General features: G+C 42.0%; 1 protein-coding gene and 1 non-coding gene across 2 annotated transcripts in view; one reads left to right on the top strand and one right to left on the bottom strand.

The window, feature by feature from the left end:
• Positions 1–25,739, top strand: part of NEK10 (NIMA related kinase 10) — a 269,835-nt gene that overhangs the window by 135,862 nt on the left and 108,234 nt on the right. Inside the window, 3 exon segments of the mRNA XM_059879962.1 lie at positions 3,631–3,706; positions 16,511–16,640; positions 17,209–17,279. Of these exon segments, the coding sequence (XP_059735945.1) occupies positions 3,631–3,706; positions 16,511–16,640; positions 17,209–17,279 (277 nt within the window).
• LOC112443555 (U6 spliceosomal RNA) lies at positions 12,099–12,204 on the bottom strand. The gene has a single exon (XR_003031966.1). It is a non-coding gene; the product is annotated as a U6 spliceosomal RNA (small nuclear RNA).

Below are 25,739 nucleotides of genomic sequence, written 5' to 3'. Positions count from 1 at the left end.
TAACTATTCATTTCTCCCTATATTCTCTTTGAACCTCAGTTTCTTCATCTGTAAAATGGGTCATTGTGAGATTAAATAGCAATATACATCAGTTGATTATCACTGTGCTATACTACATTTGTATATGTTAACTTATTCACATTTTAATATTATAGTACTTACTACTTTTACAGATAAGAAAACTATCACAAACAGAAATTAAATAACTTCCCCAGGGTTACTCAGGTAGCACATAATGAGACCAGGATTTGAATTGAGCCTGTAAGTTTCCAGAGTCCTTGCCTTTAATCACTGCTGCTGCTGCTGCTGCTAAGTCGCTTCAGTCGTGTCTGACTCGGTGTGACCCCATAGACGATAGCCCACTAGGCTCCCCCATCCCTGGGATTCTCCAGGCAAGAACATTGGAGTGGGTTGCCATTTCCTTCTCCAGTGCATGAAAGTGGAAAGTGAAAGTGAAGTCGCTCAGTCGTGTCTGACTCTTAGCGACCCCATGGACTGCAGCCTACCAGGCTCCTCCATCCATGGGATTTTCCAGGCAGGAGTACTGGAGTGGGGTGCCATTGCCTTCTCACTAAGGGGCACTAACTATAATTGCTAACCCCTTGTTGAGTATTAAAGCAGACAAAATATGTAAGCAGCTAAATCTGTGCTAGTTCAAGGTTGTTTAGTAAACTGGTATGCGAAGAACTGACTCATTTGAAAAGATTGAAGGCAGGAAAGATTGAAGGCGGGAAAAGAAGGGGATGACAGAGGATGAGATGGTTGGATGGCATCACCAACTCAATGGACATGAGTTTGAGTAAACTCCCGGAGTTGGTGGTGGACAGGGAAGCCTGGCATGCTACAGTCCATGGGGTCACAAAAAGTCATGACTGAGTGACTGAACTGAACTGATTGTTATTCATAACACAAATTAATATTACTTTGAACAAAGTCAAGTACTTCAAAATATTTTCAACCTGTCAAAGACATTTTATTATAGACAATCAAGTACATTGTATTGAAAATTTATCACAGTGAAATTCCATACATATTTAGTGCACTTAAAAAAGTGATATTGTGAACATCAAACAATACTAGGAATAGCAACTTGAATGTTTGCCCTGGTTCAACTCTGTCCTTTTGTGTAATTCTAGTACTTAAACTTATCGAGAAGCTTGCAAATCCTTACAATAATAAAAGGAAGAGTATCTATTTCTACCACTTTGATCTTAGTTGTTGAGTGGCTTAAAAAGAGAAGTATTTGATCCATGTCAATGTATGGCAAAACCACTATAATATTGTAAAGTAATTAGCTTCCAATTAAATAAATTTATATTAAAAAAAGAAATGGAAAAAAGAATTATTTGAAGGTTTTTGGAAGACTTTAGCTAGGACTAATATTAAATATAAATATTTAGCATTATAGTTTAAAAATTAGAATCATTTATATTAACATTAACTATATTATTATATAAGTATTTTGATTTGACTGTAAACATTGTATTTACTATGACTTCATACAAATGGATGCCATTAATTTCAGCTTTTCAGATCTTCATGCTGATTATTTAGGTTTAGCATATTTACTTATTTATTTTGGCCCATGAGATGATGACTACCATATGCCAAAACATTCAGTTCAGTTCAGTTCAGTTCAGTCACTTAGTCGTGTCCGACTGCGACCCCATGAACTGCAGCATGCCAGGCCTCCCTGTCCATCACCAACTCCCGGAACCTACACAAACTCATGTCCATCGAGTCGGTGATGCCATCCAACCATCTCATCCTCTGTCGTCCCCTTCTCCTCCTGCCTCAATCTTTCCCAGAATCAGGGACTTTTCAAATAGTCAACTCTTCCCATGAGGTGGCCAAATTATTGGAGTTTCAGCTTCAACATCAGTCCTTCCAGTGAACACCCAGGACTGATCTCCTTTAGGATGGAGTGGTTGGATATTCTTGCAGTCCAAGGGACTCTCAAGAGTCTTCTCCAACACCACAGTTGAAAAGCATCAATTCTTCAGCACTCAGCTTTCTTCACAGTCCAACTCTCACATCCATACATGACTACTGGAAAAACCATAGCCTTGACTAGATGGACCTTAGAAGGCAAAGTAATGTCTCTGCTTTTTAATATGCTATCTAGGTTGGTCATAACTTTCCTTCCCAGGAGTAAGCGTCTTTTAATTTCCTGGCTGCAATCACTATCTGCAGTGATTTTGGAGCCCCCCAAAATAATGTCTGACACTGTTTACCTATCTATTTCCTATGAAGTGATGGGACCAGATGCCATGATCTTCATTTTCTGAATGTTGAGCTTTAAGCCAACTTTTTCACTCTCCTCTTTCACTTTCATCAAGAGGCTTTTTAGTTCCTCTTCACTTTCTGCCATAAGGGTGGTGTCATCTGCATATCTGAGGTTATTGATATTTCTCCTGGCAATCTTGACTCCAGCTTGTGCTTCATCCAACCCAGTGTTTCTCATGAGGTACTCTGCATACAAATAAGCAGGGTGACAATATACAGCCTTGATGTACTCCTTTCCCTATTTGGAACCAGTCTGTTGTTCCCCGTCCAGTTCTAACTGTTGCTTCCTGACCTGCATACAGATTTCTCAAGAGGCAGGTCAGGTGGTCTGGTATTCCCATATCTTTCAGAATTTTCCACAGTTTATTGTGATCCACACAGTCAAAGGCTTTGGCATAGTCAATAAAGCAGAAATAGATGTTTTTCTGGAACTCTCTTGCTTTTTCGATGATCCAGCGAATGTTGGCAATTTGATCTCTGGTTCCTCTGCCTTTTCTAAAACCAGCTTGAACATCTGGAATTTCATGGTTCATGTATTGCTCAAGCGTGGCTTGGAGAATTTTGAGCATCACTTTACTAGCATGTGCTGCTGCTGCTAAGCCAATTCAGTCATGTGCGACTCTGTGCAACCCCATAGATGGCAGCCCACCAGGCTCTCCCATCCCTGGGATTTTCCAGGCAAGAACACTGGGGTGGGTTGCCATTTCCTTCTCCAATCCATGAAAGTGAAAAGTGAAAGTGAAGTCGCTCAGTCGTGTCCAACTCTTAGCGACCCCATGGACTGCAGCCCACCAGGCTCCTCCATCCATGGGACTTTCCAGGCAAGAGTACTGGAGTGGGGTGCCATTGCCTTCTACTAGTATGTGAGATGCATGCAATTGTGTGGTAGTTTGAACATTCTTTGGCATTGCCTTTCTTTGGGATTGGGATGAAAACTGACCTTTTCCAGTCCTGTGGCCAAAACATTAGGTTCATTTTATTTATTTGAAAATTATAAAGAATAATCTAAAAAGTAGAATCATAAGTTCAATAAGTACTTTGTCCTATCTTTCAGTCAGCAAGACTTATTTTAATATTTTTAATGATAAATGTCATTATGTCAATACATATAGCATAATGGCATAATGTATGTACACCATTATTGAAAGCTGGGAATGGTTTAGAGTATTGTACACGGGGCATTTTGACAGGGAAAGACAAGAAAACTTTCTCTTGTGAATTGTAATAGTTTTTTTGTTGTTGTTGTTGTTGTTATTTTGTTTTCTGCAGAATGTTAAAAGCTAAGGAACAGTGCTAATTCTGGGAACATATAATAAAATTGCTTTTTTTTTTTTTTAATTGCAGCTGACTTTGGCCTGGCAAAGCAAAAACAAGAGAGCAGTAGACTCACGTCTGTTGTGGGAACGATTCTGTACTCCTGGTAAGGACAGTTATTTTATGGTTCTCAAACATCCTTCTTAACTGGTTTTGGCTTTCATTTTTTTTTTTTTTTGGTGTGCAAAGGAAAGACATTTACCTCTAATAAGTTTTCTTCGATTAGCCAGGTAATACACATGTGTAGAATCATGCCATCACATATTTAAAATAACCAACTATCTTTCCTTTAAGGTAACTCTTCCCCTCAATTACTTGTAATTGAAATGATCCTCAGCACACAACAGGTGTACAAAACTTTTTGAATGAATCTATGAATAAACCAGTAGACTGGTTTGCAACATGACACTTCGAACATTTAATTGCATCTATTGTATATATATTGGCTTCCCTGGTGGCTCAGAGGTTAACGTGTCTGCCTCCAGTGCGGGAGACCCGGGTTTGATCCCTGGGTCGGGAAGATCCCCTGGAGAAGGAAATGGCAACCCACTCCAGTATTCTTGCCTGGAGAATCCCATGGACGGAGGAGCCTGGTAGGCTACAGTCCACGGGGTTGCAAAGAATTGGACATGACTGAGCGACTTCACTCACTCACTCATTGTATATATGATTCTTGAATTCTCTTTCCATCTATAGATATTCAAGGTCAAGGAAAGAATTTTTCATGTCCTAATGTTTGTCCTAGCATCTGGCAAATAATAGGTTCAGAATAAATTTTATTATGTGAATAATAAATGATGATATATATACTTAGACATATATCTACAAAGTTGGTTGCTTCTTGGGTAAATGAGTGTTATTTTGATGAATTGAGACTCTTAAATAGCATATTGAAAAGCAGAGATATTACTTTGCCAACAAAGGTCCGTCTAGTCAAGGCTATGGTTTTTCCAGTGGTCATGTATGGATGTGAGAGTTGGACTGTGAAGAAAGCTGAGCACCGAAGAATTGATGCTTTTGAACTGTGGTGTTGGAGAAGACTCTTGAGAGTCCCTTGGACTGCAAGGAGATCCGACCAGTCCATTGTGAAGGAGATCAGTCCTGGGTGTTCATTGGAAGGACTGATGCTAAAGCTGAAATTCCAATACTTTGGCCACCTCATGTGAAGAGTTGACTCATTGGAAAAGACTCTGATGCTGGGAGGGATTGGGGGCAGGAGGAGAAGGGGACAACAGAGGATGAGATGGCTGAATGGCATCACCGACTCGATGGACATGAGTTTGAGTGAACTCTGGGTGTTGGTGATGGACATTGAGGCCTGGTGTGCTGTGTGATTCATGCAGTCTCAAAGAGTCAGACACAACTGAGTGACTGAACTGAACTGAACTGAGCATGCTTTTAGGGTTCCTTTGCAATTCATTAATTATCATGAAGTGAGAATCTTCTTTTGCTGATCACGTATCATTTGTCTGAATCTGTCAAACAGATATGGTAGTCTGTAGATGCAGCAGATTTCAGGGAAATATTCTGGAGGTGTTTATCCCAATAGACAAAATCTCTAGGTTGCAAGGTGTGATTCTTAAGGTCTTTGTCTCCTGAGAAAGTGCTGTGAAAAGATTGCTCTACCAAAAAGATGGTTATTTTTAATAGAGGCAATTGTTGTTCAGTCACTTAGTCATGTCCTACTCTTTTTGACCCCATGGGACTGTAGCTTGCCAGGCTTCCCTGTCCTTCACCATCTCCTGGAGCTTGTTCAAACTCATATCCATTGAGTTGGTGATGAGTCACCAAAGGTCCGTCTAGTCAAGGCTATGGTTTTTCCAGTGGTCATGTATGAATGTGAGAGTTGGACTGTGAAGAAAGCTGAGCACCGAAGAATTGATGCTTTTGAACTGTGGTGTTGGAGAAGACTCTTGAGAGTCTCTTGGACTGCAAGGAGATCCAACCAGTCCATTCTAAAGGAGATCAGCCCTGGGTGTTCTTTGGAAGGAATGATGCTGAAGCTGCAACTCCAGTACTTTGGCCACCTCATGCTTAGAGTTGAATCATTGCAAAAGACTCTGATGCTGGGAGGGATTGGGGGCAGGAGGAGAAGGGGACTATGGAGGGTGAGTTGGCTGGATGGCATCACTGACTCGATGGACGTGAGTTTGAGTGAACTCCGGGAGTTGGTGATGGACAGGGAGGCCTGGTGTGCTGGGATTCATGGGGTTGCAAAGAGTCAGACACGACTGAGCGACTGAACTGAACTGAACTGAGGCAATTAGGGCATAAAATATTGGAGCATCTCTCCTTGTATGAGTTGTGGGTCAAAAGAATCAAGACCCTAGTTCACTGAGTGTCCTGTGGCCATCTCACAGGGTGAGAGTTTATTTCCGAAAGGGTGGATTTGCAAATTAGAAGGAGCAACAGCAATGCTGGAAGCCATGGTGTTTGGAAGGCTTCTACAAATTTTGCCAATTGAGTCCTAATAATGCCATTATTACATTCAGTTAAACCAGCGAATTGAATAATGGTAGTCAGAATGAAAGTATTGTAAGACAAGCACCTGGCCAGTAAAGTGGGTTTCTCAATCCCTATAAAGTTTGAGAAGGGTTCCCTAGGTAGGGATGTTGTTGTTGTTCAGTGCCCCAGTAGTGTCCGACTCTTTGCGACCCCATGTATTGCAGCACTCCAGGCCTCCTTTACCCTCACCATCTCCCAGAGTTTGCCCAAGTTCATGTTCATTGCCTTGCTGATGTTGTCCATCCATCTCATTCTCTGATGCCCTCTTCTCCTTCTGCCCTCAATCTTTCCCATCACTGGGGACTTTTCCAGTGAGTCATCTGTTCCCATCTGATGACCAAGTACTGGAGCTTCAGCTTCAGCATCAGTCCTTCCAGTAAACATTCAGGGTTGATCTCCCTTAAAATTGACTGACTTGATCTCTTGCTGTCCAGGGGATTTTTAGGAGTCTTCTCCAGCACCACAATTTGAAAGCATCAATTCTTTGGCATTCTGCCTCCTTTATGGTCCAGTTAGCACAGCCTCACATGACCACTGGGAAGACAATATGGACCTTTGCTGGCAGAGTAATGTCTCTGCTTTTCAACACATTGTCTAGGTTTGTCATTGCTTTCCTGCCAAAAAGCAATTGTCTTCTGATTTCATGGCTGCAGTCATCATCTGCAGTGATTTTGGAGCCCAAGGAGAGGAAACGTGTCACTACTTCCACTTTTCCCTCTTCTATTTGCCATACAGTAATGGGGCTGGATGCCATGATCTTGGTTTTTTTAAATATTTAGTCTTAAGCCGGCTTTTTCACTCTCCTCCTTCACACACATCAAGAGGCTCTTTAGTTCTTCTTTGCTTTCTGCCATTAGAGTGGTATCATCCATATATCTGAGGTTGTTGATGTTTCTCCCACCTATCTTGATTCCAGCTTGTAACTCATCCAGCTTGGCATTTCTCATGATGTGCTCAGTATATAGTTTAAACAATCAGGGTGACAGCAGACAGCCCTGTTGTACTCCTTTCTTGATCTTGAACCAATCAGTTTTTCCATACAGGGTTCTAACTGTTGCTTCTTGCCCCACCTACAGGTTTATCAGGATACAGGTAAGATGGTCTGGTATTTCTCTCTCTCTCTAAGAGCTTTCCACAGTTTATCATTATCCACACAGTCAAAGGCTTTTCTGTAGTTGTTAAAACAGATATAGATGTTTTTCTGAAATTCCCTTGCTTTCTCTATAATCCAGCAAATGTTGGCAATTTGCTCTCTGGTTCCTCTTCCTTTTCTAAGCTCAGCTTGGACATCTGGAAGTTCTTGGTTCACATAATGCTGGAGCCTAGCATGCAAGATTTTAAGCATGACCTTACTAGCATGGGAGATGAGTGTCCAATGGTTAGCACATTCTTTGGTACTACCCTTCTTGGGAATTCGGATGAGGATTGACCTTTTCCAGTCCTGTGGCTACTGCTGGGTCTTTCAGGTTTGCTGACATAATGAATACAAAACCTTGATGACATCATCCTTTAGGGATTTGAATAGTTCTACTGGAATTTCATTGCATCCACTAGCTTTATTAACGTCAGTGCTTCTTAAGACCCACTTGATTTTGCACTCCAGAATGTATGACTCTGGGTGACTAACTACACCATCATAGTAATCTGGTTCATTAAGATCTTTTTGTACAGTTCTTCTCTGTATTCCTTCCATCTCTTCTTGATCTCTTTAGCATCCTCTAGGTCTCTGCCATTTTTATCCTTTATTGCGCCCATCTTTGGGTGGAATGCTCCCTTGATCTTTCCCATTTTCCTGAAGAAATCTCTGGTCTTTCCCTTTTTGTTGTTTTCTTCTATTATCAAGCATTGCTCATTGAAGAAGGCCTTCTTATCTCTTCTAGGGCTTCCCTGATAGCTCAGTTAGTAAAGAATCTGCCTGCAATGCAGGAAACCCCATCTTGATTCCTGGGTTGGGAAGATCTGCTAGAGAAGGGATAGGCTACCTACTCCAGTATTCTTAGGCTTCCCTGGTGGCTCAGCTGGTAAAGAATCCACCTGCAATATGGGAGACCTGGATTCAATCCCTGGGTTGGAAAGATCCCCCGGAGAAGGGAAAGGCTACCCACTCCAGTATTCTGGCCTGGAGAATTCGATGGACTGTATAGTCTCTTTCATGGGGTCAAAAAGAGCCAGACATTATTGAATGACTTTTGCATTCACTTTTCTTGTCTCTTCTAGCTATTTTTTGGAACTCTGAGTTTAATTGAATGAATGTACCTTTCCCTTGCTTTTCACTTCTCTTTGTTCTTCTGCTGTTTGTAAAGCCTCCTCAGATAACCACTTTGCCTTCTTGCTTTTCTTTTTCTTTGGGATGATTTTCTTCACCATCTCTTGTGTGACATTACAGACCTCTGTCCATAGTTCTTCAGGTAGACTGTTAACTAGATCTAGTCCCCTGAATCTATTTGTTACCTCTACTGAAAATTCATATGGGATTTGACTTAAGTCATACTTGGCTGACCTATTGTTTTTCCTGGTTTTCTGTAGTTGAAGGCTGAATTTTGCTGTGAGAAGCTGATGATCTGAGCCACAGTCAGCTTCAGGTCTTGTTTTTGCTGTCTGTATCAGTTCAGTTCAGTTCAGTTCAGTCGCTCAGTTGTGTCTGCCTCTTTGCGACCCCATGAATCACAGAACGCCAGGCCTCCCTGTCCATCACTAACTCCCGGAGTTCACTCAAACTCACGTCCATCGAGTCGGTGATGCCATCCAGCCATCTCATCCTCTGTCATCCCCTTTTCCTCCTGTACCGAGTGCCTCCCAGCATCAGAGTCTTTTCCAGTGAGTCAACTCATCTCATGAGGTGGCCAAAGTACTGGAGTTTCAGCTTCAGCATCATTCCCTTCAAAGAAATCCCAGGGCTAATCTCCTTCACAATGGACTGGTTGGATCTCCTTGCAGTCCAAGGGACTCTCAAGAGTCTTCTCCAACACCACAGTTCAAAAGCATCAATTCTTTGGCACTCAGCTTTCTTCACAGTCCAACTCTCACATCCATACATAACCACTGGTAAAACATAGCCTTGGCTAGACAGACCTTTGTTGGGAAAGTAATGTCTCTGCTTTTGAATATGCTATCTAGGTTGGTCATAACATTTCTTCCGAGGAGTAAGCGTCTTTTAATTTCATGGCTGCAATCACCACCTGCAGTGATTTTGGAGCCCAAAAGAATAATGTCTGACACTGTTTCCACTGTTTCCCCATCTATTTCCCATGAAGTGGCGGGACCGGATGCCATGATCTTCATTTTCTGAATGTTGAGCTTTAAGCCAACTTTTTCACTCACCTCTTTCACTTTCATCAAGAGGCTTTTTAGTTCCTCTTCGCTTTCTGCCATAAGGGTGGTGTCATCTGCATAACTGAAGTTAGTGATATTTCTTCTGGCAATCTTGATTCCAGCTTGTGCTTCTTCCAGTCCAGCGTTTCTCATGATGTACTCTGCATATAAGTTAAATAAGCAGGGTGACAATATACAGCCTCGACGTACTGCTTTTCCTATTTGGAACCAGTCTGTTGTTCCATGTCCAGTTCTAACTGTTGCTTCCTGACCTGCATACAGGTTTCTCAAGAGGCAGGTCAGGTGGTCTGGTATTCCCAAATCTTTCAGAGTTTTCCACAGTTTATTGTAATCCACACAGTCAGGGGCTTTGGCATAGTCAATAAAGCAGAAATAGATGTTTTTCTGGAACTCTCTTGCTTTTTCAATGATCCAGCGAATGTTGGCAATTTGATCTCTGGTTCCTCTGCCTTTTCTAGGCAGCTTTGTTCAAACTTTCCAGCTTGAACATCTGGAAGTTCACAGTTCACGTATTACTGAAGCCTGGTTTGGAGAATTTTGAGCATTATTTTACTAGTGTGTGAGATGAGTGCAATTGTGTGGTAGTTTGAGCATTCTTTGACATTGCCTTTCTTTGGGATTGGAATGAAAACTGACCTTTTCCAGTCCTTTGGCCACTGCTGAGTTTTCCAAATTTTCTGACATATTGAATGCAGCACTTTCACAGCATCATCTTTCAGGATTTGAAATAGCTCAACTGGAATTCCATCACCTCCACTAGCTTTGTTTGTCATGATGCTTTCTAAGACCCACTTGACTTCACATTCCAGGATTTCTGGCTCTAGGTGACTGATCACACCATCATGATTATCTGGGTCATGAAGATCTTTTTGTACAGTTCTTCTGTGTATTCTTGCCACCTCTGCTTAATATCTTCTGCTTCTGTTAGGTCCATACCATTTCAGTCCTTTATCGAACCCATCTTTTCATGAAATGTTCCCTTGGTATCTCTAATTTTCTTGAAGAGATCTCTAGTCTTTCCCATTCTGTTGTTTTCCTCTATTTCTTTGCATTGATCGCTGAAGAAGGCTTTCTTATCTCTTCTTGCTATTCTTTGGAACTCTACATTCAGATGCTTATATCTTTCCTTTTCTCCTTTACTTTTCACTTCTCTTCTTTTCACAGCTATTTGTAAGGCCTCCCAAGACAGCCATTTTGCTTTTTTGCATTTCTTTTCCATGGGGATGGTCTTGATCCCTGTCTCCTGTACAATGTCACAAACCTCATTCCATAGTTCATCAGGCACTCTATCTATCAGATCTAGTCCCTTAAATCTATTTCTCACTCCCACTGTATAATCATAAGGGATTTGATTTAGATCATATCTGAATGGTCTAGTGGTTTTACCTACTTTCTTCAATTTAAATCTGAATTTGGCCATAAGGAGTTCATGGTCTGAGCCACAGTCAGCTCGTGGTCTTGTTTTTGTTGACTGTATAGAGCTTCTCCATCTTTGGCTGCAAAGAATATAATCAGTCTGATTTTGGTGTTGACCATCTGGTGATGTCCATGTGTAGAATCTTCTCTTGTGTTTTTGGAAGAGGGTGTTTGCTATGACCATTGCGTTCTCTTGGCGAAACTCTGTTAGCCTTTGCCCTGCTTCATTCCGTATTCCAAAGCCAAATTTGCCTGTTACTCCAGGTGTTTCTTGACTTCCTACTTTTGCATTCCAGTCCCCTATAATGAAAAGGACATCTTTTGGGGGTGTTAGTTCGAAAAGGTCTTGTAGGTCTTCATAGAACCATTCAACTTCATCTTCTTCAGCGTTACTGGTTGGGGCATAGACTTGGATTACTCTGATATTGAATGGTTTGCCTTGGAAACGAACAGAGATCATTCTGTCGTTTTTGAGATTGCATCCAAGTACTGCATTTTGGACTCTTTTGTTGACCATGATGGCTACTCCATTTCTTCTAAGGGATTCCGGCCCACAATAGTAGATATAATGGTCATCTGAGTTAAATTCACCCTTTCCAGTCCATTTTAGTTCCCTGATTCCTAGAATGTCGACGTTCACTCTTGCCATCTCCTGTTTGACCACTTCCAATTTGCCTTGATTCATGGACCTAACATTCCGGGTTCCCGTGCAATATTGCTCTTTACAGCATCGGACCTTGCTTCTATCACCAGTCACATCCACAACTGGGTATTGTTTTTGCTTTGGTTCCGTCCCTTTATTCTTTCTGGGGTTATTTCTCCACTGATCTCCAGTAGCATACTGGGCACCTACTGACCTGGGGAGTTCCTCTTTCAGTATCCTATCATTTTGCCTTTTTGTACTGTTCATGGGGTTCTCAAGGCAAGAATACTGAAGTGGTTTGCCATTCCCTTCTCCAGTGGACCACATTCTGTCAGATCTCTCCACCATGACCCGCCCATCTTGGGTGGCCCCACACGGCATGGCTTAGTTTCATTGAGTTAAAGAAGGCTGTGGTCCACGTGATTAGATTGACTAGTTTTCTGTGATTATGGTTTCAGTGTGTCTGCCCTCTGATGCCCTCAAAACACCTGCCGTCTTACTTGGGTTTTTCTTACCTTTTTCTATTCATCTTTACCCCTATGCAAAACAACTTTATTAACTAGAATATTGTCCTCACGTTTTGCCTGTCAATTATCACCTCTAAAATACCAAACACCTCACAGATTTGCATGTCATCCTTGTGCTGAAGTCATGCATGTTTTCATGTGTCATTCTAATTTTGGTATATGTGCTGACAAAATGAGTACAATAATCAAACTATTAACAAAGATGACAACATGACCACTGTAGGAAAGAAGACTATACTATCTACACTCTGAACCTTTTAACATATTGTCTCATTCCATTTACTTTCTGAATGTATTGATACTTTGTTGCATTTAAAGGAAAGAAGTCCTTCCTCCCAATTTATATAAATCATCATATTATTGAATTGTTTGTGAAGTTGCAAAATGTTTGTATTTTTCACCTGGGTTCAATACTTTCTTTGTTTACCTCAATAATGTGTAAATAGAATCTTTGGCAATTAGCAACTTAATTGCTCACATAAGTGAGGGACTACTAATTGAATTTAAAAATCAAAACAGTTGCCTTTTTTTAAAAGTTATATCAAGCATCCTTCCTTCCTCATCTTTCTTCTACCTTGTTTACACTCTTAGTTTGTGAATTCACACCTTTTAAAAACAGAGGTAGTATTTAGATAAACGTTAGTCCAGGCCCCTCTCAAAGGCTGCTGATTATGAACTATGTTGACTTATTTATCTAAATATTGCAATAAACAAAGACTGTCCTTGCCATCTACCTAACTATACTATTCCTAGCTTCACTTGAATTTTTTCCAACTTTCCTGAGGTATTATTGACAATTGAAAATTACATGTACTTGAGGTTTGCGATATGATGTTTTGATACTTGTGCACATTGTGAAATGATTATGCTGCTGCTGCTGCTAAGTCACTTCAGTCGTGTCCGACTCTGTGCGACCTCATATACAGCAGCCCACCAGGCTCCCCTGTCCCTGGGATTCTCCAGGCAAGAACACTGGAGTGGGTTGCCATTTCCTTCTCCAGGGGATCTTCCCAACCCAGGGATCAAACCTGTGTCTCCTGCATTTGCAGGTGGATTCTTTACTGTTGAGCCACCAGGAAAGCATGCATTAGTTTGCTAGTGATGCCATAAAAAATAACACAGTCTGGGTGGCTTAAACAACAGAAATTTATTTGAAGTCTAGAGTCCAAGATGAAGGCGTTGGCAGGTTTGGTTTCTTCTGAGGCCCCTCCTTGGTTTGCAGGTGCTGTCCAGTCCCCTTGCTGCCTCTTCCCACAGGTGTCCCTCTGCACAGGCACACTTCTGCTGTCTCCTCCTCCACTAACACAAACAGTGGTCATACTGGGTCAGAACCCGCGCCCCTCGCACTCCCCCCTGCCCCCCCTGCCAAGTGGCAGCTCTGCATCAGCTCACACAAGCCTTTTCTTTATACATGATTACACCCTGAGGTACCAGGGATTGGGACTCAACACATAAATTTGTGGGGGAAGCAGGGAGATACACTCAGACCATAACAGAACATTTTGTGGCTTTCAGAAATCAGACTTTATTTTTGGCTTGCTTTTCATTGTAGTTATGAAACCCTTTTATCTTAAAGAATATTCAAGTTGGACCTCAGGAGTACAGTGATAGTTGGCAACAGAGTGGTCTTTTATTGACCTTTCTTGTTCTCTTCCAGAGAAGTGATTCTTTATTTTTTTCAGAGGGTGGTGGACAGCTTTCAGAATATGATGGAAGCTATTCTGTCAGTTAACTTTGACTAACAACCTCAACGGAGAAGGCAATGGCACCCCACTCCAGTACTCTTGCCTGGAAAATCTCATGGATGGAGGAGCCTGGTAGGCTGCAGTCCATGGGGTCGCTGAGGGTTGGACACGACTGAGCGACTTCACTTTCACTTTTCATTTTCCTGCATTGGAGAAGGAAATGGCAACCCTCTCCGGTGTTCTTGCCTGGAGAATCCCAGGGATGGGGGAGCCTGGTGGGCTGCCATCTATGGGGTTGCACAGAGTTGGACACGACTGAAGCGACTTAGCAGCAGCAGCAGCAGCAACAACCGCAAAACTTAGTGGATTGATACAATAACCTTTTCCCCTCTTATTGTGGTATATACTGTGTCCTGTAGGGGGTCACAAACAGTCAGACACAACTTGGCAACTGAGCAATAGCAACAAACTGCATGCTGGCAACCTGGGCTGGTTTGAGCTGGGATTGTTGATGTGTATTGTCTGGGCTAACCTGTGTATTGTGGTGACCTGGCTCTCAAGGGCTCCACTGATGGATGTGGTGGTGGGCATGGGGACTGAACGTAACTGGGCCATGTGATGCTTATCATCCAGCCTGGAGAACCCGGGCTCAGTCACCTGCTTGTGGTTGTTAGGGTCTTCAAGAGCAGGAAGAGAGAGTGAGCCATAAAGACTAAGTGCTTCTGTGTTCTCTCCTTGCATCACTTTTCCTGGTGTCTTCTTGACCAAAGCAAGTTATATGGTCAAGCTCAGATTCAAAGGGTACAACATGGACTCCATCTTTTGTTGGGAGGAGTGGCACAGCCATGTTGCAAAGGGGCATCCATGCCTCTGGCTGCGAGAGAAGTCTGTGGGTTCTGGTGAGATGAAGGAGGAGGTGTAATGGTGAGAAAAATAAACTAAGCAACTTCTGTTCTTATAAGTGTTCTCCTCTACACTGAGTAATTATCTTTCAAGGAAAAATGAGGGCCATCTTCCATGGAAGTACAGATGCCGGCTCTTTAGAGTAGAAGTGCACGGCAACTGGAAATGGGAAAGGGGGTTGAGGGGGATGGGTGGAGCACTCAGAGCACCTGTTTATTATGAAACAAATCTTCTGAGTTCTCAGTAGATAAAAACATGAGACATTCAACTGTGGGGAGCCAAGGATATTTTTTTTTGTTGTTGGAGAACTTTTTCCTATTATGGCATTTTTAAAAATGTGAGCAGTTGATCAACTGACAACAGGGACATTTTGTACACTTAGGACCAGTAGAGCCCTGGAAATTTCACCCTAGAATCCTCCTTTGCCACTTTTAAATTCAGACAATACATATGAAAATAACTGAGAGATCTGGAAATCATACTTCCTCTGTAAGTACATAACATAAGTCTTAAACCAGGAATCATTCCCCATAATCTCACACTAATAGCAACTCCTTGGTTATTCTAAACAGCCAATACTTACTGTTCAGATATCAATTTATGAGTTTCTTTATATATTAATCCACTGTCTAACTTAACCATTAATCCCTACCCTATTAATTTAGAGGGTTGAGCACAGTCCTAAGTATATACTATAGAAGTGAATCATCAGACTATTAGTTTAGGGTGTGTGGGTGCTGAATGCTTTTAACATTTGTCTATAAATATGAGGGAGGAAACTTCTATTAGTTCAAAATATCCAAGGGAACTACACTCCTGTCCACATTTTAAAAAATGTCAAACCCTTAAACCCTCACAGTTTAATTCCATTTAAAGGCTGACAGCATCCTTATCCGGAGCTTCCCTGGTGGCTCAACTGGTAAAGAACCTTCCTGCTAATGCAGGAAATGCAAGAGACAGGGGTTTAATCCTGGGTTAGGAAGATCCCCTGGAGAAGGAAACAGCAACCCACTCCATTATTCTTGCCTGGAAAATTACAAGGATAAAGGAGCCCAGTGGGCTACAGTCCATGGGGTTGCAAAAAGTTGGACACAACTGAACATACACACAGACACAGCATCCTTATTCAGACTAGAAATGCAATTTCAAAAGAGATGAGCATGTGGATGTTGTCATTTTCTGCAACGTATTTAAGTATGGTCTTGCCTTAGACTTTATACTAGCATTGAATAGCAAAGGGACGGTGCTGTGTCAGTTTTGCTTATAAAAAATCACCATAGAATCTGAGTGGCATTCCACAATAGGCATTTACTGTCAGACTCCCAGGTCTGTGGGTCTCCTGGCCTGGGTCTCCTTCAGGCTGCAGGTTTACATGTGCAGATCTGCTCCATGTGGCCAGATGGGCAGCAGCTACCTGGGATTTGTCCTTTGGACAGGAGCTCCTAGAGTGACAAATGGAAGCACCGAGGCCCTGATCTGGTGCCGTGCCACCTCCACACTCCACTGGCAGGGCAAGACAGCGCATCCAGTAGCAAAGCCAGGGGTGGGTAACAAATATTGTCCACTGAGACGAAAGGTGGGATATTCAGAATTTCCAGAATAGTGAGAACTGGAGACAGTCATTCCATCTACCAACGGGAGGTGGTTGTTTCTAAAAGTAGAAGGACATTTAATAGGAGTTGTTTATGTGATTTATTGCTTAGAATTGCTTGGTTGTGCTTCTTGACTCACCTAAGTCTGAGAGAATTCAAAGATATGTTTAAATGTGTTTACTTGAAATAGTAATCAAGAGTTTCCTTTGTCTTTCTCCCATCTCCAATTATGGCTTGAAAATCGAACTTTTTCCCGTGCCGACTTCTCCCTTTGCATCGTGCGTTAACATCCTGGTTTTACTTCAGCCCGGAGGTGCTGAAGAGCGAGCCGTATGGGGAAAAGGCAGATGTGTGGGCAGCAGGCTGCATCCTTTATCAGATGGCGACCCTGGATCCTCCCTTCTACAGCACCAACATGCTCTCCCTGGCCACAAAAGTAAGCAACCTTGGCAGACAAAAGGGTCTCATGGTGCCAAAAACACCATTCCTTTTCTTCTTAAACAGAACCTTTGTGATTTTAGTAAAACTACCCATTAAAAGCAGTCATTGGTTTATTAGCCACATGATCCAGTTTATTTATTTTCTCCTTTCTTCTAAATCTACATCATGTGCTAGGGCACATTTCCCCCTATAATTTTCTTCAATTTATCATAAAAAATTATAAAAATAATATATCAAACTGCTTTTGGTCTTTTATTTTTACTTGTGGTTTGGCCTGCCCTCAATCCAATATACTATATTATCCTACAATATATTATATTATCCTATCATTTATTATGAATCTGAGGTTAGCTTTTACTTACCTTGAAGAATATAATTCTGTGCTCAAGAACTGTTCAATTAATGCTACTTTTAAAATTGTTGGGATATTTTTGTTTCTGATGAAAATGTGTGCATGAGATTATGATGCTTGTTACATAGCTCCTGTGTCATGGCCAAGTATCACCATGCAAAGGCACCTGTGGCTGCTTTACTTCCATTACTCCAGCCTGTTTGTTTTGCAGATAGTGGAGGCGGTATATGAACCAGTGCCAGAAGGCATCTACTCTGAAAAGGTGATCACTACCATCAGCAGGTAATTAGTCTCACAACTGCAAACCTATAGAGATTATCAAGAAATACCTCATATCTGTGAAAACGTACTATTAAGAGGAAGGGTTCCCAAATAATCCAAACCTAGAAAAATGTTTGGACATCATTCGTCATAGAGACCATTTGGAAGCCACCACGTGTCCCAGAGGAAATAGTACATTCACTTGAAATAACATGTTACCATTAATCTGATTATTCAGAATGTTTCATATCAATCTATATATCAAGTGTGATCTGCTAAAGAGATATTTCTCCAAAGAATATGTAGAGATGGCCAAGGGGCACATGAAAATATGCCCAACACTGCTAATTATTAGAGAAATGCAAGTCAAAACTGCAATGAGATCTCCTCACACCAGTCAGAATGGCCACCATTAAAAAGGCTGCTGCTGCTGCTGCTGAGTCACTTCAGTCGTGTCTGACTCTGTGCAACCCCATAGACGGCAGCCCACCAGGCTCCCCTATCCCTGGGATTCTCCAGGCAAGAACACTGGAGTGGGTTGCCATTTCCTTCTCCAATGCATGAAAGTGAAAAGTCACTCAGTCGTGTCTCACTCTCAGCAACCCCATGGACTGCGGCCTATCAGGCTCCTCCATCCATGGGATTTTCCAGGCAAGAGTACTGGAGTGGGGTGCCATCACCTTCTCCTACAACAATAAATGCTGGAGAGAGTTTGAAGAAAAGAGAACCCTTCCACACTGTTGGTTGGAATGTAAAGTGGTAACAGCCACTGTGAAGGACAGGGTGGATGTTCCTTAAAAAACTAAAAATAGAGCTACCACATGATCTGGCAATCCTCCTCCTGGACTTATATCTGCAGAAAACCATAATTCAAAAGGATACATGCACCCCAGTGTTCTTTGAAGCACTATTTAAAATAACCAAGACATAGAAAGAACCTAAATGTCCTTCAGTAGATATATGGATAAAGAAGTTGTGGTACATATATACAATGGAATATTACTCAACCAAAACTGAATCGAATGATTCTATTTGCAATCATATGGATGACCTAGAGATTGAAAGTGAAAATCACTCAGTCATGTCCGATTATGCGACCCAATGGACTTTGCAGTCCATGGAATTCTCCAGGCCACAATACTGAAGTCGGTAGCCTTTTCCTTCTCCAGGGGATCTTCCCAGCCCAGGGATCAAACCCAGGTCTCCTGGATTGCAGGCAGATTCTTTACCAGCTGAGCTACCAGGGAAGCCCTTAGAGGTGTTATACTGAGTGAAATAAGTCAGATAAAGACAAATATCATATGATACCACTTATATGAGAAATCTTAAAAAATGGTATGCATGAACCTATTATATAAAACAGAAACTGAGTCACAGATATAGAAAACAAATGTATGGTTACCAAGGGGGAAAGTGTAGAGAGATAAATTAGAAGTTTGGTATTGACATATAGATACTACTATAAATAAAATAGATAACTAATAAGGACCTACTGTATAGCACAATAGTAATTTTTCAAAGAAAGTCACAAAGTGCTTCAGCTATCCACATAACAGGAGTTTAATGAAAGTTATTATCCCTGGAGAGGCTCAAAGTTCTGCCTCCACGGGCTTGTCCTAGGTGCCCTCCCCTCAACTTCGCCCTGCTCCCCTTGCTGCAGCCACAGGGAGCTCCCTGCTACTGCTCTTCCCTTATCCTGGTGCTCACTGCTGTCCGATGCATGCAGTAGCACAAGCCCTCGCTTCCCCTGGGTCTCTGCATAATTAGGGCGCCTGCCCTGATGTGCCCACAACTCTCTGAATTCTCTTGTCCCCTGACCCAGTTTACAAAGTTCCCAGCGTCCACCACCCCTGACACATTATCCATGTGCATGCAGATGTGTTCCTTTATTGTCTCTTTCTTCCCCACCAGAAGAGAGAGACTTTTTCAGTTTAGTTCACAGCTGTCAAATGCCCAGAGCAATGCCTACTACCAAACAGATCCTTAACCCAGTTTACTGGTTGTATGAATAAATGACACTTATCTGGCTGATTGTTACTTCTGGATCATTTTATGCCCTTAAATTGGCCCAAGATTACTATTCTGCCCCATCAAGCTGAGTCAAATTCCTTACTGTTATAATAAAAATCCTAGGGTCACCCCAGATGGAATCTTTATTCATCTCCCTGCCCAATTCCCTTAAATTTCAATTCTGTATCTACCCTCACTCTTGGCACCACCTCTGACGAAATGTAATAACCACATTATTGTTGCTGTGTGCTTTTCCCTCTGGTTTCTCTATCCAGCCCACCGTTTAGCATTAATAGATTCTCCTCACGTGATTGTCGAATTATATCCTGAATCTTTCCTTGCTCAACACAATGCTACCCAATTGCACTAAGCACTGCAGGCCCAGCTGGTACTGAGTTTCACTAACTGTGGACTCTGAGCAGAGAATTTGACTATTTTTTTGGCATCTCCGTTTCCTCATCTGGTAAAATGGGGATTGTAATGGTAACAACCTCATCAGGCTAATGTGATGATTATAACATATGCAAATCACTTAGCGTAGAGCTTGGCAGATGGTAAATCTTGAGCAATGTTGGTAGCTATTATTGTTAGTGTTGTGGGAAATGAGCTGAGATCCATCTCTAAATCATCTGAATTCTACATCGTACTAGATCCACCCTATTGCTAATGAGTCCAGACAAATGTATTTAAACTGCTCACCTCCTATTCTCTGCTATTTGTTTTCTGGAAAGTGCATTAAAAATTCAAGAAGTCTCTAGAGAGGTCAAGATAAGAGTGCCAAATTTATTCATTTAATTTCCCCTTTTCTTAGGTATTTATGTGCCCCAAAGAATAGGAGAGGGAAGTACAGATAAAAACTACAGAGATTTTACTCTGATTTTGTGATGCTGGGCAAACAGGACCATAATTTGCTTCTGACAGACTCCCTGATTATTGGTATCCATGCCTCGTGGAGCTGGAAGGTTAGGTTTAGGGTATCAACATTATTATGAATAGGTCAGAATATCAATAGGTTCTAGAATTGGGTGGATTCTAATCCTCACTCTTCCACTCACCTTTACCTCCCCAAGCCCCTCTTTCCTCATCTGTGATGTATGGGTAGCAATTCTGACTACTCATGGCCTTACTTTGAAGCCTAAGTAAGATAATGCTTTTAAATAAGATAAAACTTTTTAGCATAGTTCTCAGCATGTAACAAGCCCTTAATTAAACTAGGTAATATTATTACTTATAGAATGAAGTATATAAAAATTATGATAAATTTGATGAAGCGTGGTAAAAGAGGCAATGAGAAATTACAAAAGAACTTGGTCTGGTTGAGGGATTTGGACAAGTTTTTCTATTAAAAAATGACACGTAACCTAAGACCTGAACTCCACTAATTCTCAAATAGCAAACATAACAGAGAAAGCATATCATAGATCCACATCTCTGAAGGCTGTCTTGAGCAAGAGAGCTTGCTAATTTGAAGAACTGAAAGAAGCTGGGGATGCAGCATGTCAAGAAGTCAGGGAATAGCTAGCAAAAGAGCCTGGGAGATTGACAGGCCCCACAGGTCACATTGAGAGTTTTGAACTTTTATCCCCAGTATTGAGGAGAGGACTGAGGAGTTAGTAACAGGCTGAGACATAGTGAAAATCTCTTTAGCTAGGATCGTCCTGGCCAATTTTCAGGGAGTACACTTGAAGGAATGAGAGTGGGAAGGAGAGGCAGGTCCAGTTGTCCACTGAGAGATGGTGGCAGCCTTGACTGGACTGGTGGTGTTGCTGGAGAGAGAAGTGGATTGTTCCCACTGTTGCCTGGAAGTTAAGTCAACAGGTTTTGAAGTACAGTCATAAAAGGATTGGAAAATACTTTGGTTAACTAGGAAAATTGAATGACATTGAGAATACGAAAACAATTGGATTTATTATGTGGAACCTCAGCAAAGGGAGCCAAGACCGCAGAGTGGAAGTTTGGGGAGAGAGGGAGCAAAGTCAGTTCACCAATAGGAAGGAAACGTGTGTGGGAATTAGAGACATCCACTGTAGAGCAAGGCTTCCCTGGTGGCTTAGCTGGTAAAGAATCTGCCTGCAATGCAGGAGACCCTGGTTCTATATCTAGGTTGGGAAGATCCCCTGGAGAAGGGCATGGCAACCCACTCCAGTATTCTTGCCTGGAGAATCCCCATGGACAGAGGAGCCTGGCGGGCTATAGTCCATATGGTTGCAGAGAATCGGACACCACTCAGTGACTAAGCACCCAGCAAACAGTAGAGCGGGCTGCTGATGGGTGATGAGTTTACCGTCACCAGGATGTTTAAAATGATGAATGATCACTACTTAGGGTGTGCCAGGTGACATGTTTTGAGCATACTTTTAATTCAGAATACTAAGATGCCATAATTAGTAGGAGCAGACAATTTAATTTTAAAGCTGACTATAGATTTTAGTGCTGCACTCAATATGCCAGCAAATTTGGAAAACTCAGCAGTGGCCACAGGACTGGAAAAGGTTAGTTTTCATTGCAATCCCAAAGAAAGGCAGTGCCAAAGAATGTTCAAACTACCACACAATTGCACTCATCTCACAAGCTAGTAAAGTACTGCTCAAAATTCTCCAAGCCAGGCTTCAATAGTACATGAACCGTGAACTTACAGATGTTCAAGCTGGATTTAGAAAAGGCAGAGGAACCAGAGATCAAATTGCCAACATCCGCTGGATCATGGAAAAAGCAAGAGAGTTCCAGAAAAACATCTATTTCTGCTTTATTGAGTATGCCAAGCCTTTGACTGTGTGGATCACAAAAAACTGTGGAAAATTCTGAAAGAGATGGGAATACCGGACCACCTGACCTTCCTCTTGAGAAATTTGTATGCAGGTCAGGAAGCAACAGTTAGAACTGGACATGGAACAACAGACTGGTTCCAAATAGGGAAAGGAGTATGTCAAGGCTGTATATTGTCACCCTGCTTATTTAACTTATATGCAGAGTACATCATGAGAAACACTGGGCTGGAGGAAGCACAAGCTGGAATCAAGACTGCCAGGAGAAATATTAATAACCTCAGATATGCAGATGACACCACCCTTATGGCAGAAAGTGAAGAACTAAAGAGGCTCTTGATGGAAGTGAAAGAGGAGAGTTAAAAAGTTGGCTTAAAGCTCAGCTTTCAGAAAACAAAGATCATGGCATCTGGTCCCATCACTTCATGGGAAATAGATGGGGAAACAGTGGAAACAGTGACAAACTTTATTTTCTTGGGCTCCAAAATCACTGTGGATGGTGACTGCAACCATGAAATGAAAAGACACTTGCTCCTTGGAAGAAAAGCTATGACCAACCTAGACAGCATATTAAAGAGCAGAGGCATTTCTTAACCAACAAAGGTCTGTCTAGTCAAGGCTATGGTTTTTCCAGTAGTCATGTATCGATGTGAGAGTTGGACTGTAAAGAAAGATGAGCACCAAAGAATTGATGCTTTTGAATTGTGGTATTGGAGAAGACTCTTCAGAGTCCTTTGGACTACAGGGAGATCCAACCAGTCCATCCTGAAGGAAGTCAGTCCTGAATATTCATTGGAGGGACTGATGCTGAAGCTGAAACTTCAATACTTTGGCCACCTGATGTGAAGAACTGACTCATTGGAAAAGACCCTGTTGCTGGGAAGGATTGAAGGTGGGAGGAGAAGGGGTTGAGAGAGGATGAGATGGTTGGATGGCATCACGGACTCAGTGGACATGAGTTTGAGTAAACTCTGGAAGTTGGTGATGGACAGGGAGGCCTGGTGTGCTGCAGTCCATGGGGTCGCAAAGAGTCGGACATGACTGACTGACTGAACTGAACTGAACTGACAGATTTTAAGATTGCAGTGTGCAGCCTATAACAGATGTAGTTTCCATTTAAAGTTATTCAAAACTCAGTGTCTGAGTCACATTGCAAAGTTTTATCTTTAGAAAATTTGACAATAAACCAGAATCAGTTGTGAGTTGCATGTAATTACATATTTTATTTGCTTTGGATTTTTAGTCTCTAAATATTGTTTCAAAAGAACTAGAGAACAAATTCAATTTCCCATTTTCTTAGTTTCTTTCCTTAGCAGGCTATTAAATTAGGAGAATAACTTGGTAACCCTGAAGAGTCTGAGGCAAAAAATATATTTTACTGCTCTGCCCAGTACCGGTATTGCTATTTTTACCTTCCAGTACACTGTTAAGAAAATGTCATCGTTTTACGTGCACGATATTTCAGTTGCCTAAGTTTTCTCTGTCTGTGCTTCGTTGCATAAGCTGTCTGGCATTTTGTTTCAGAAGAAGTCATAATGACTAAAGAAGTTAGTGCTTTCAACTAGTTCTAAGGACAAATGGCTCTTTACATTTTCCACCCTACCTTCTTTATTTCTTGAAACATGAAATGATTAGAATTGAACACTGTATCCCTCTGATTCTTTCTATCTGGTCACTCAGAGCAGAGTGGACACACAGTGGGTAGCATGAGTGGACATCCCAGATTTTTTCCTAGAACTTGACTTTTTGCTTATTTGATTAGAAAATCATTAAAGCATTTGGTTGCTCTTAATTAAAAAAAAAAAAAAAAAAGAATCTCCCTGAAATATCCAAGCTGAGAAGCATTTCAAACCAATGAGTCTAAACTGAAACTTCTGGTAGGAGATATTCCTGGGATTCCAAAAGCCTGTACCCAAATATTTTAGGTTATGTACAGGTAAATTATGAGACCACCTGTTCATTCATTTGTTCATTCATTCATTTGCTGAATCCTCAGCAGGACCCAGATTCCGTTTTACATACAGGCGAGATCCCAGTGAAGGAGACACAGGTCCCTCCTCTCAACATGTTTCCAGTCTCCAATGGTGATACAGACCATCACAGTATAAATTACAGTGGCTTTGAGTTCTTAAATATAGACAGTGAAATGAGGACTTGTGAAAGGGGAACAGTGAGTCTGTCTGAGCGAGAGTGATCCAAGAAGTCTTCCTGTTAGAGACCTGGAAAAGAGTGGTAATAACCATAATGCATCTCACTTTCTTAGAACTTGAAAACAAATAGCCTAAAGATAAAGCTTGAAATGATAAAGTAGTGATGTGTTTATTATACTAATGGTTAATAAAGTCAAGAAAAGAGAGATCCAGGTGGAGAATTAGGAGGATTCTGGGCTCACCTCCCCTCATTTTAACATCCAAACTACAGCTCTCACTGAAATCAACCTGGGAACAAGTAGGGCAGATCTTCTTCAACCAAGGCTGTAAAGAAAGATCCACATGGAGTCTAGTGGGAAGGGAGAAGAATGTGGTCAGGACCTCCACCCCTAGCAGAGACACGGAGAAGAGGGGACATCACAGGTTCAGGGATCCTCCCCGAGGAGTGAAGGATTGGAGCTCCACATTGGGCACCCCAGCCCTGAGATCTGACACCACTGGAAGACAAGCCCCTTGCAAGTTTGAAACGCAGTGTGTGTGTGTGTGTGTGTGTGTGTGTGTGTGTGTGTGTGTGCTCAGTCATGTCTGACTCTTTGCAATCCCATGGACTGCAGGCTGCCAGGCTCCTTTTTTTCAATGAAATTTTCCAGGCAAGGATATTGGAATAGGTTGTCATTTCCTACTCTAGGGGATCTTCCCGACCCGGGGACTGAACCCATGTCTCTTATATCTCCTGCATTGGCAGGCAGGTTCTTTACCACTGCGCCATCTGGGAAGCCTTGAAACCTCATGGGGCTTACCAGAGGGATGTAGGAAACTGGGCCTCTGCTCTTGAAGAGCATACAGCTTTGCCTGCTTCCAGTCACAATGTGGAGGCAGAGGTTGAAGCTGCCAGGGGCACTGGCCAGACTGCCAAGACATGACATGAGCCCCTGTCCAGTGCTCAACAGGTTTCCACTCCAGCCCCTCTTGTCCCATGCTGCTCCCCATGAAGGCAGTTCTGATCAACAGTTCTGCCTCTGACTGTGAGAGTGTGCACACTTGCAGGGAGCAGGGCTGGCTTGGACTCCAGCCTGCTGCTGGGCCAAGATATAAGCTGCCATTGCCAGCATGTGTGTGTCCCTGCATACACTCAGGAGGGAGCAAGCCCAGTTTTATAGACTGAAACAAACAAAATGAGAAGGAAGAGGAGTATGTTTCAAAAGAAATAATAAGGAAAAACCCTGAAAAGAAAATCTTAGTGAAACACAGGTAAATAATTTACCTGATAAACAGTTCAAAGCAATTGTAATGGGAATGACAACTGAACTTAAAAGAATAGATGAACACAGTGAAAAATCTTAACAAAGTACTAGAAAATATTTTTTAAAAAACAAAACTGAGGAATACAATATATATCTCCACTTCAGTACTCTTGCCTGGAAACTCCCATAGATGGAGGAGCCTGAGAGGCTGCAATCCATGGTGTCACGAAGAGTCGGACATGACTGAGTGACTTCACTTTCGCTTTTCACTCTCATGCACTGGAGAAGGAAATGGCAACCCACTCCAGTGTT

This window comes from Bos taurus, chromosome 22, assembly GCF_002263795.3.
Source record: "Bos taurus isolate L1 Dominette 01449 registration number 42190680 breed Hereford chromosome 22, ARS-UCD2.0, whole genome shotgun sequence".
In the NCBI taxonomy this organism is placed as follows: Eukaryota; Metazoa; Chordata; class Mammalia; order Artiodactyla; family Bovidae; genus Bos; species Bos taurus.
This window is presented reverse-complemented; position numbering and strand designations above follow the sequence as displayed.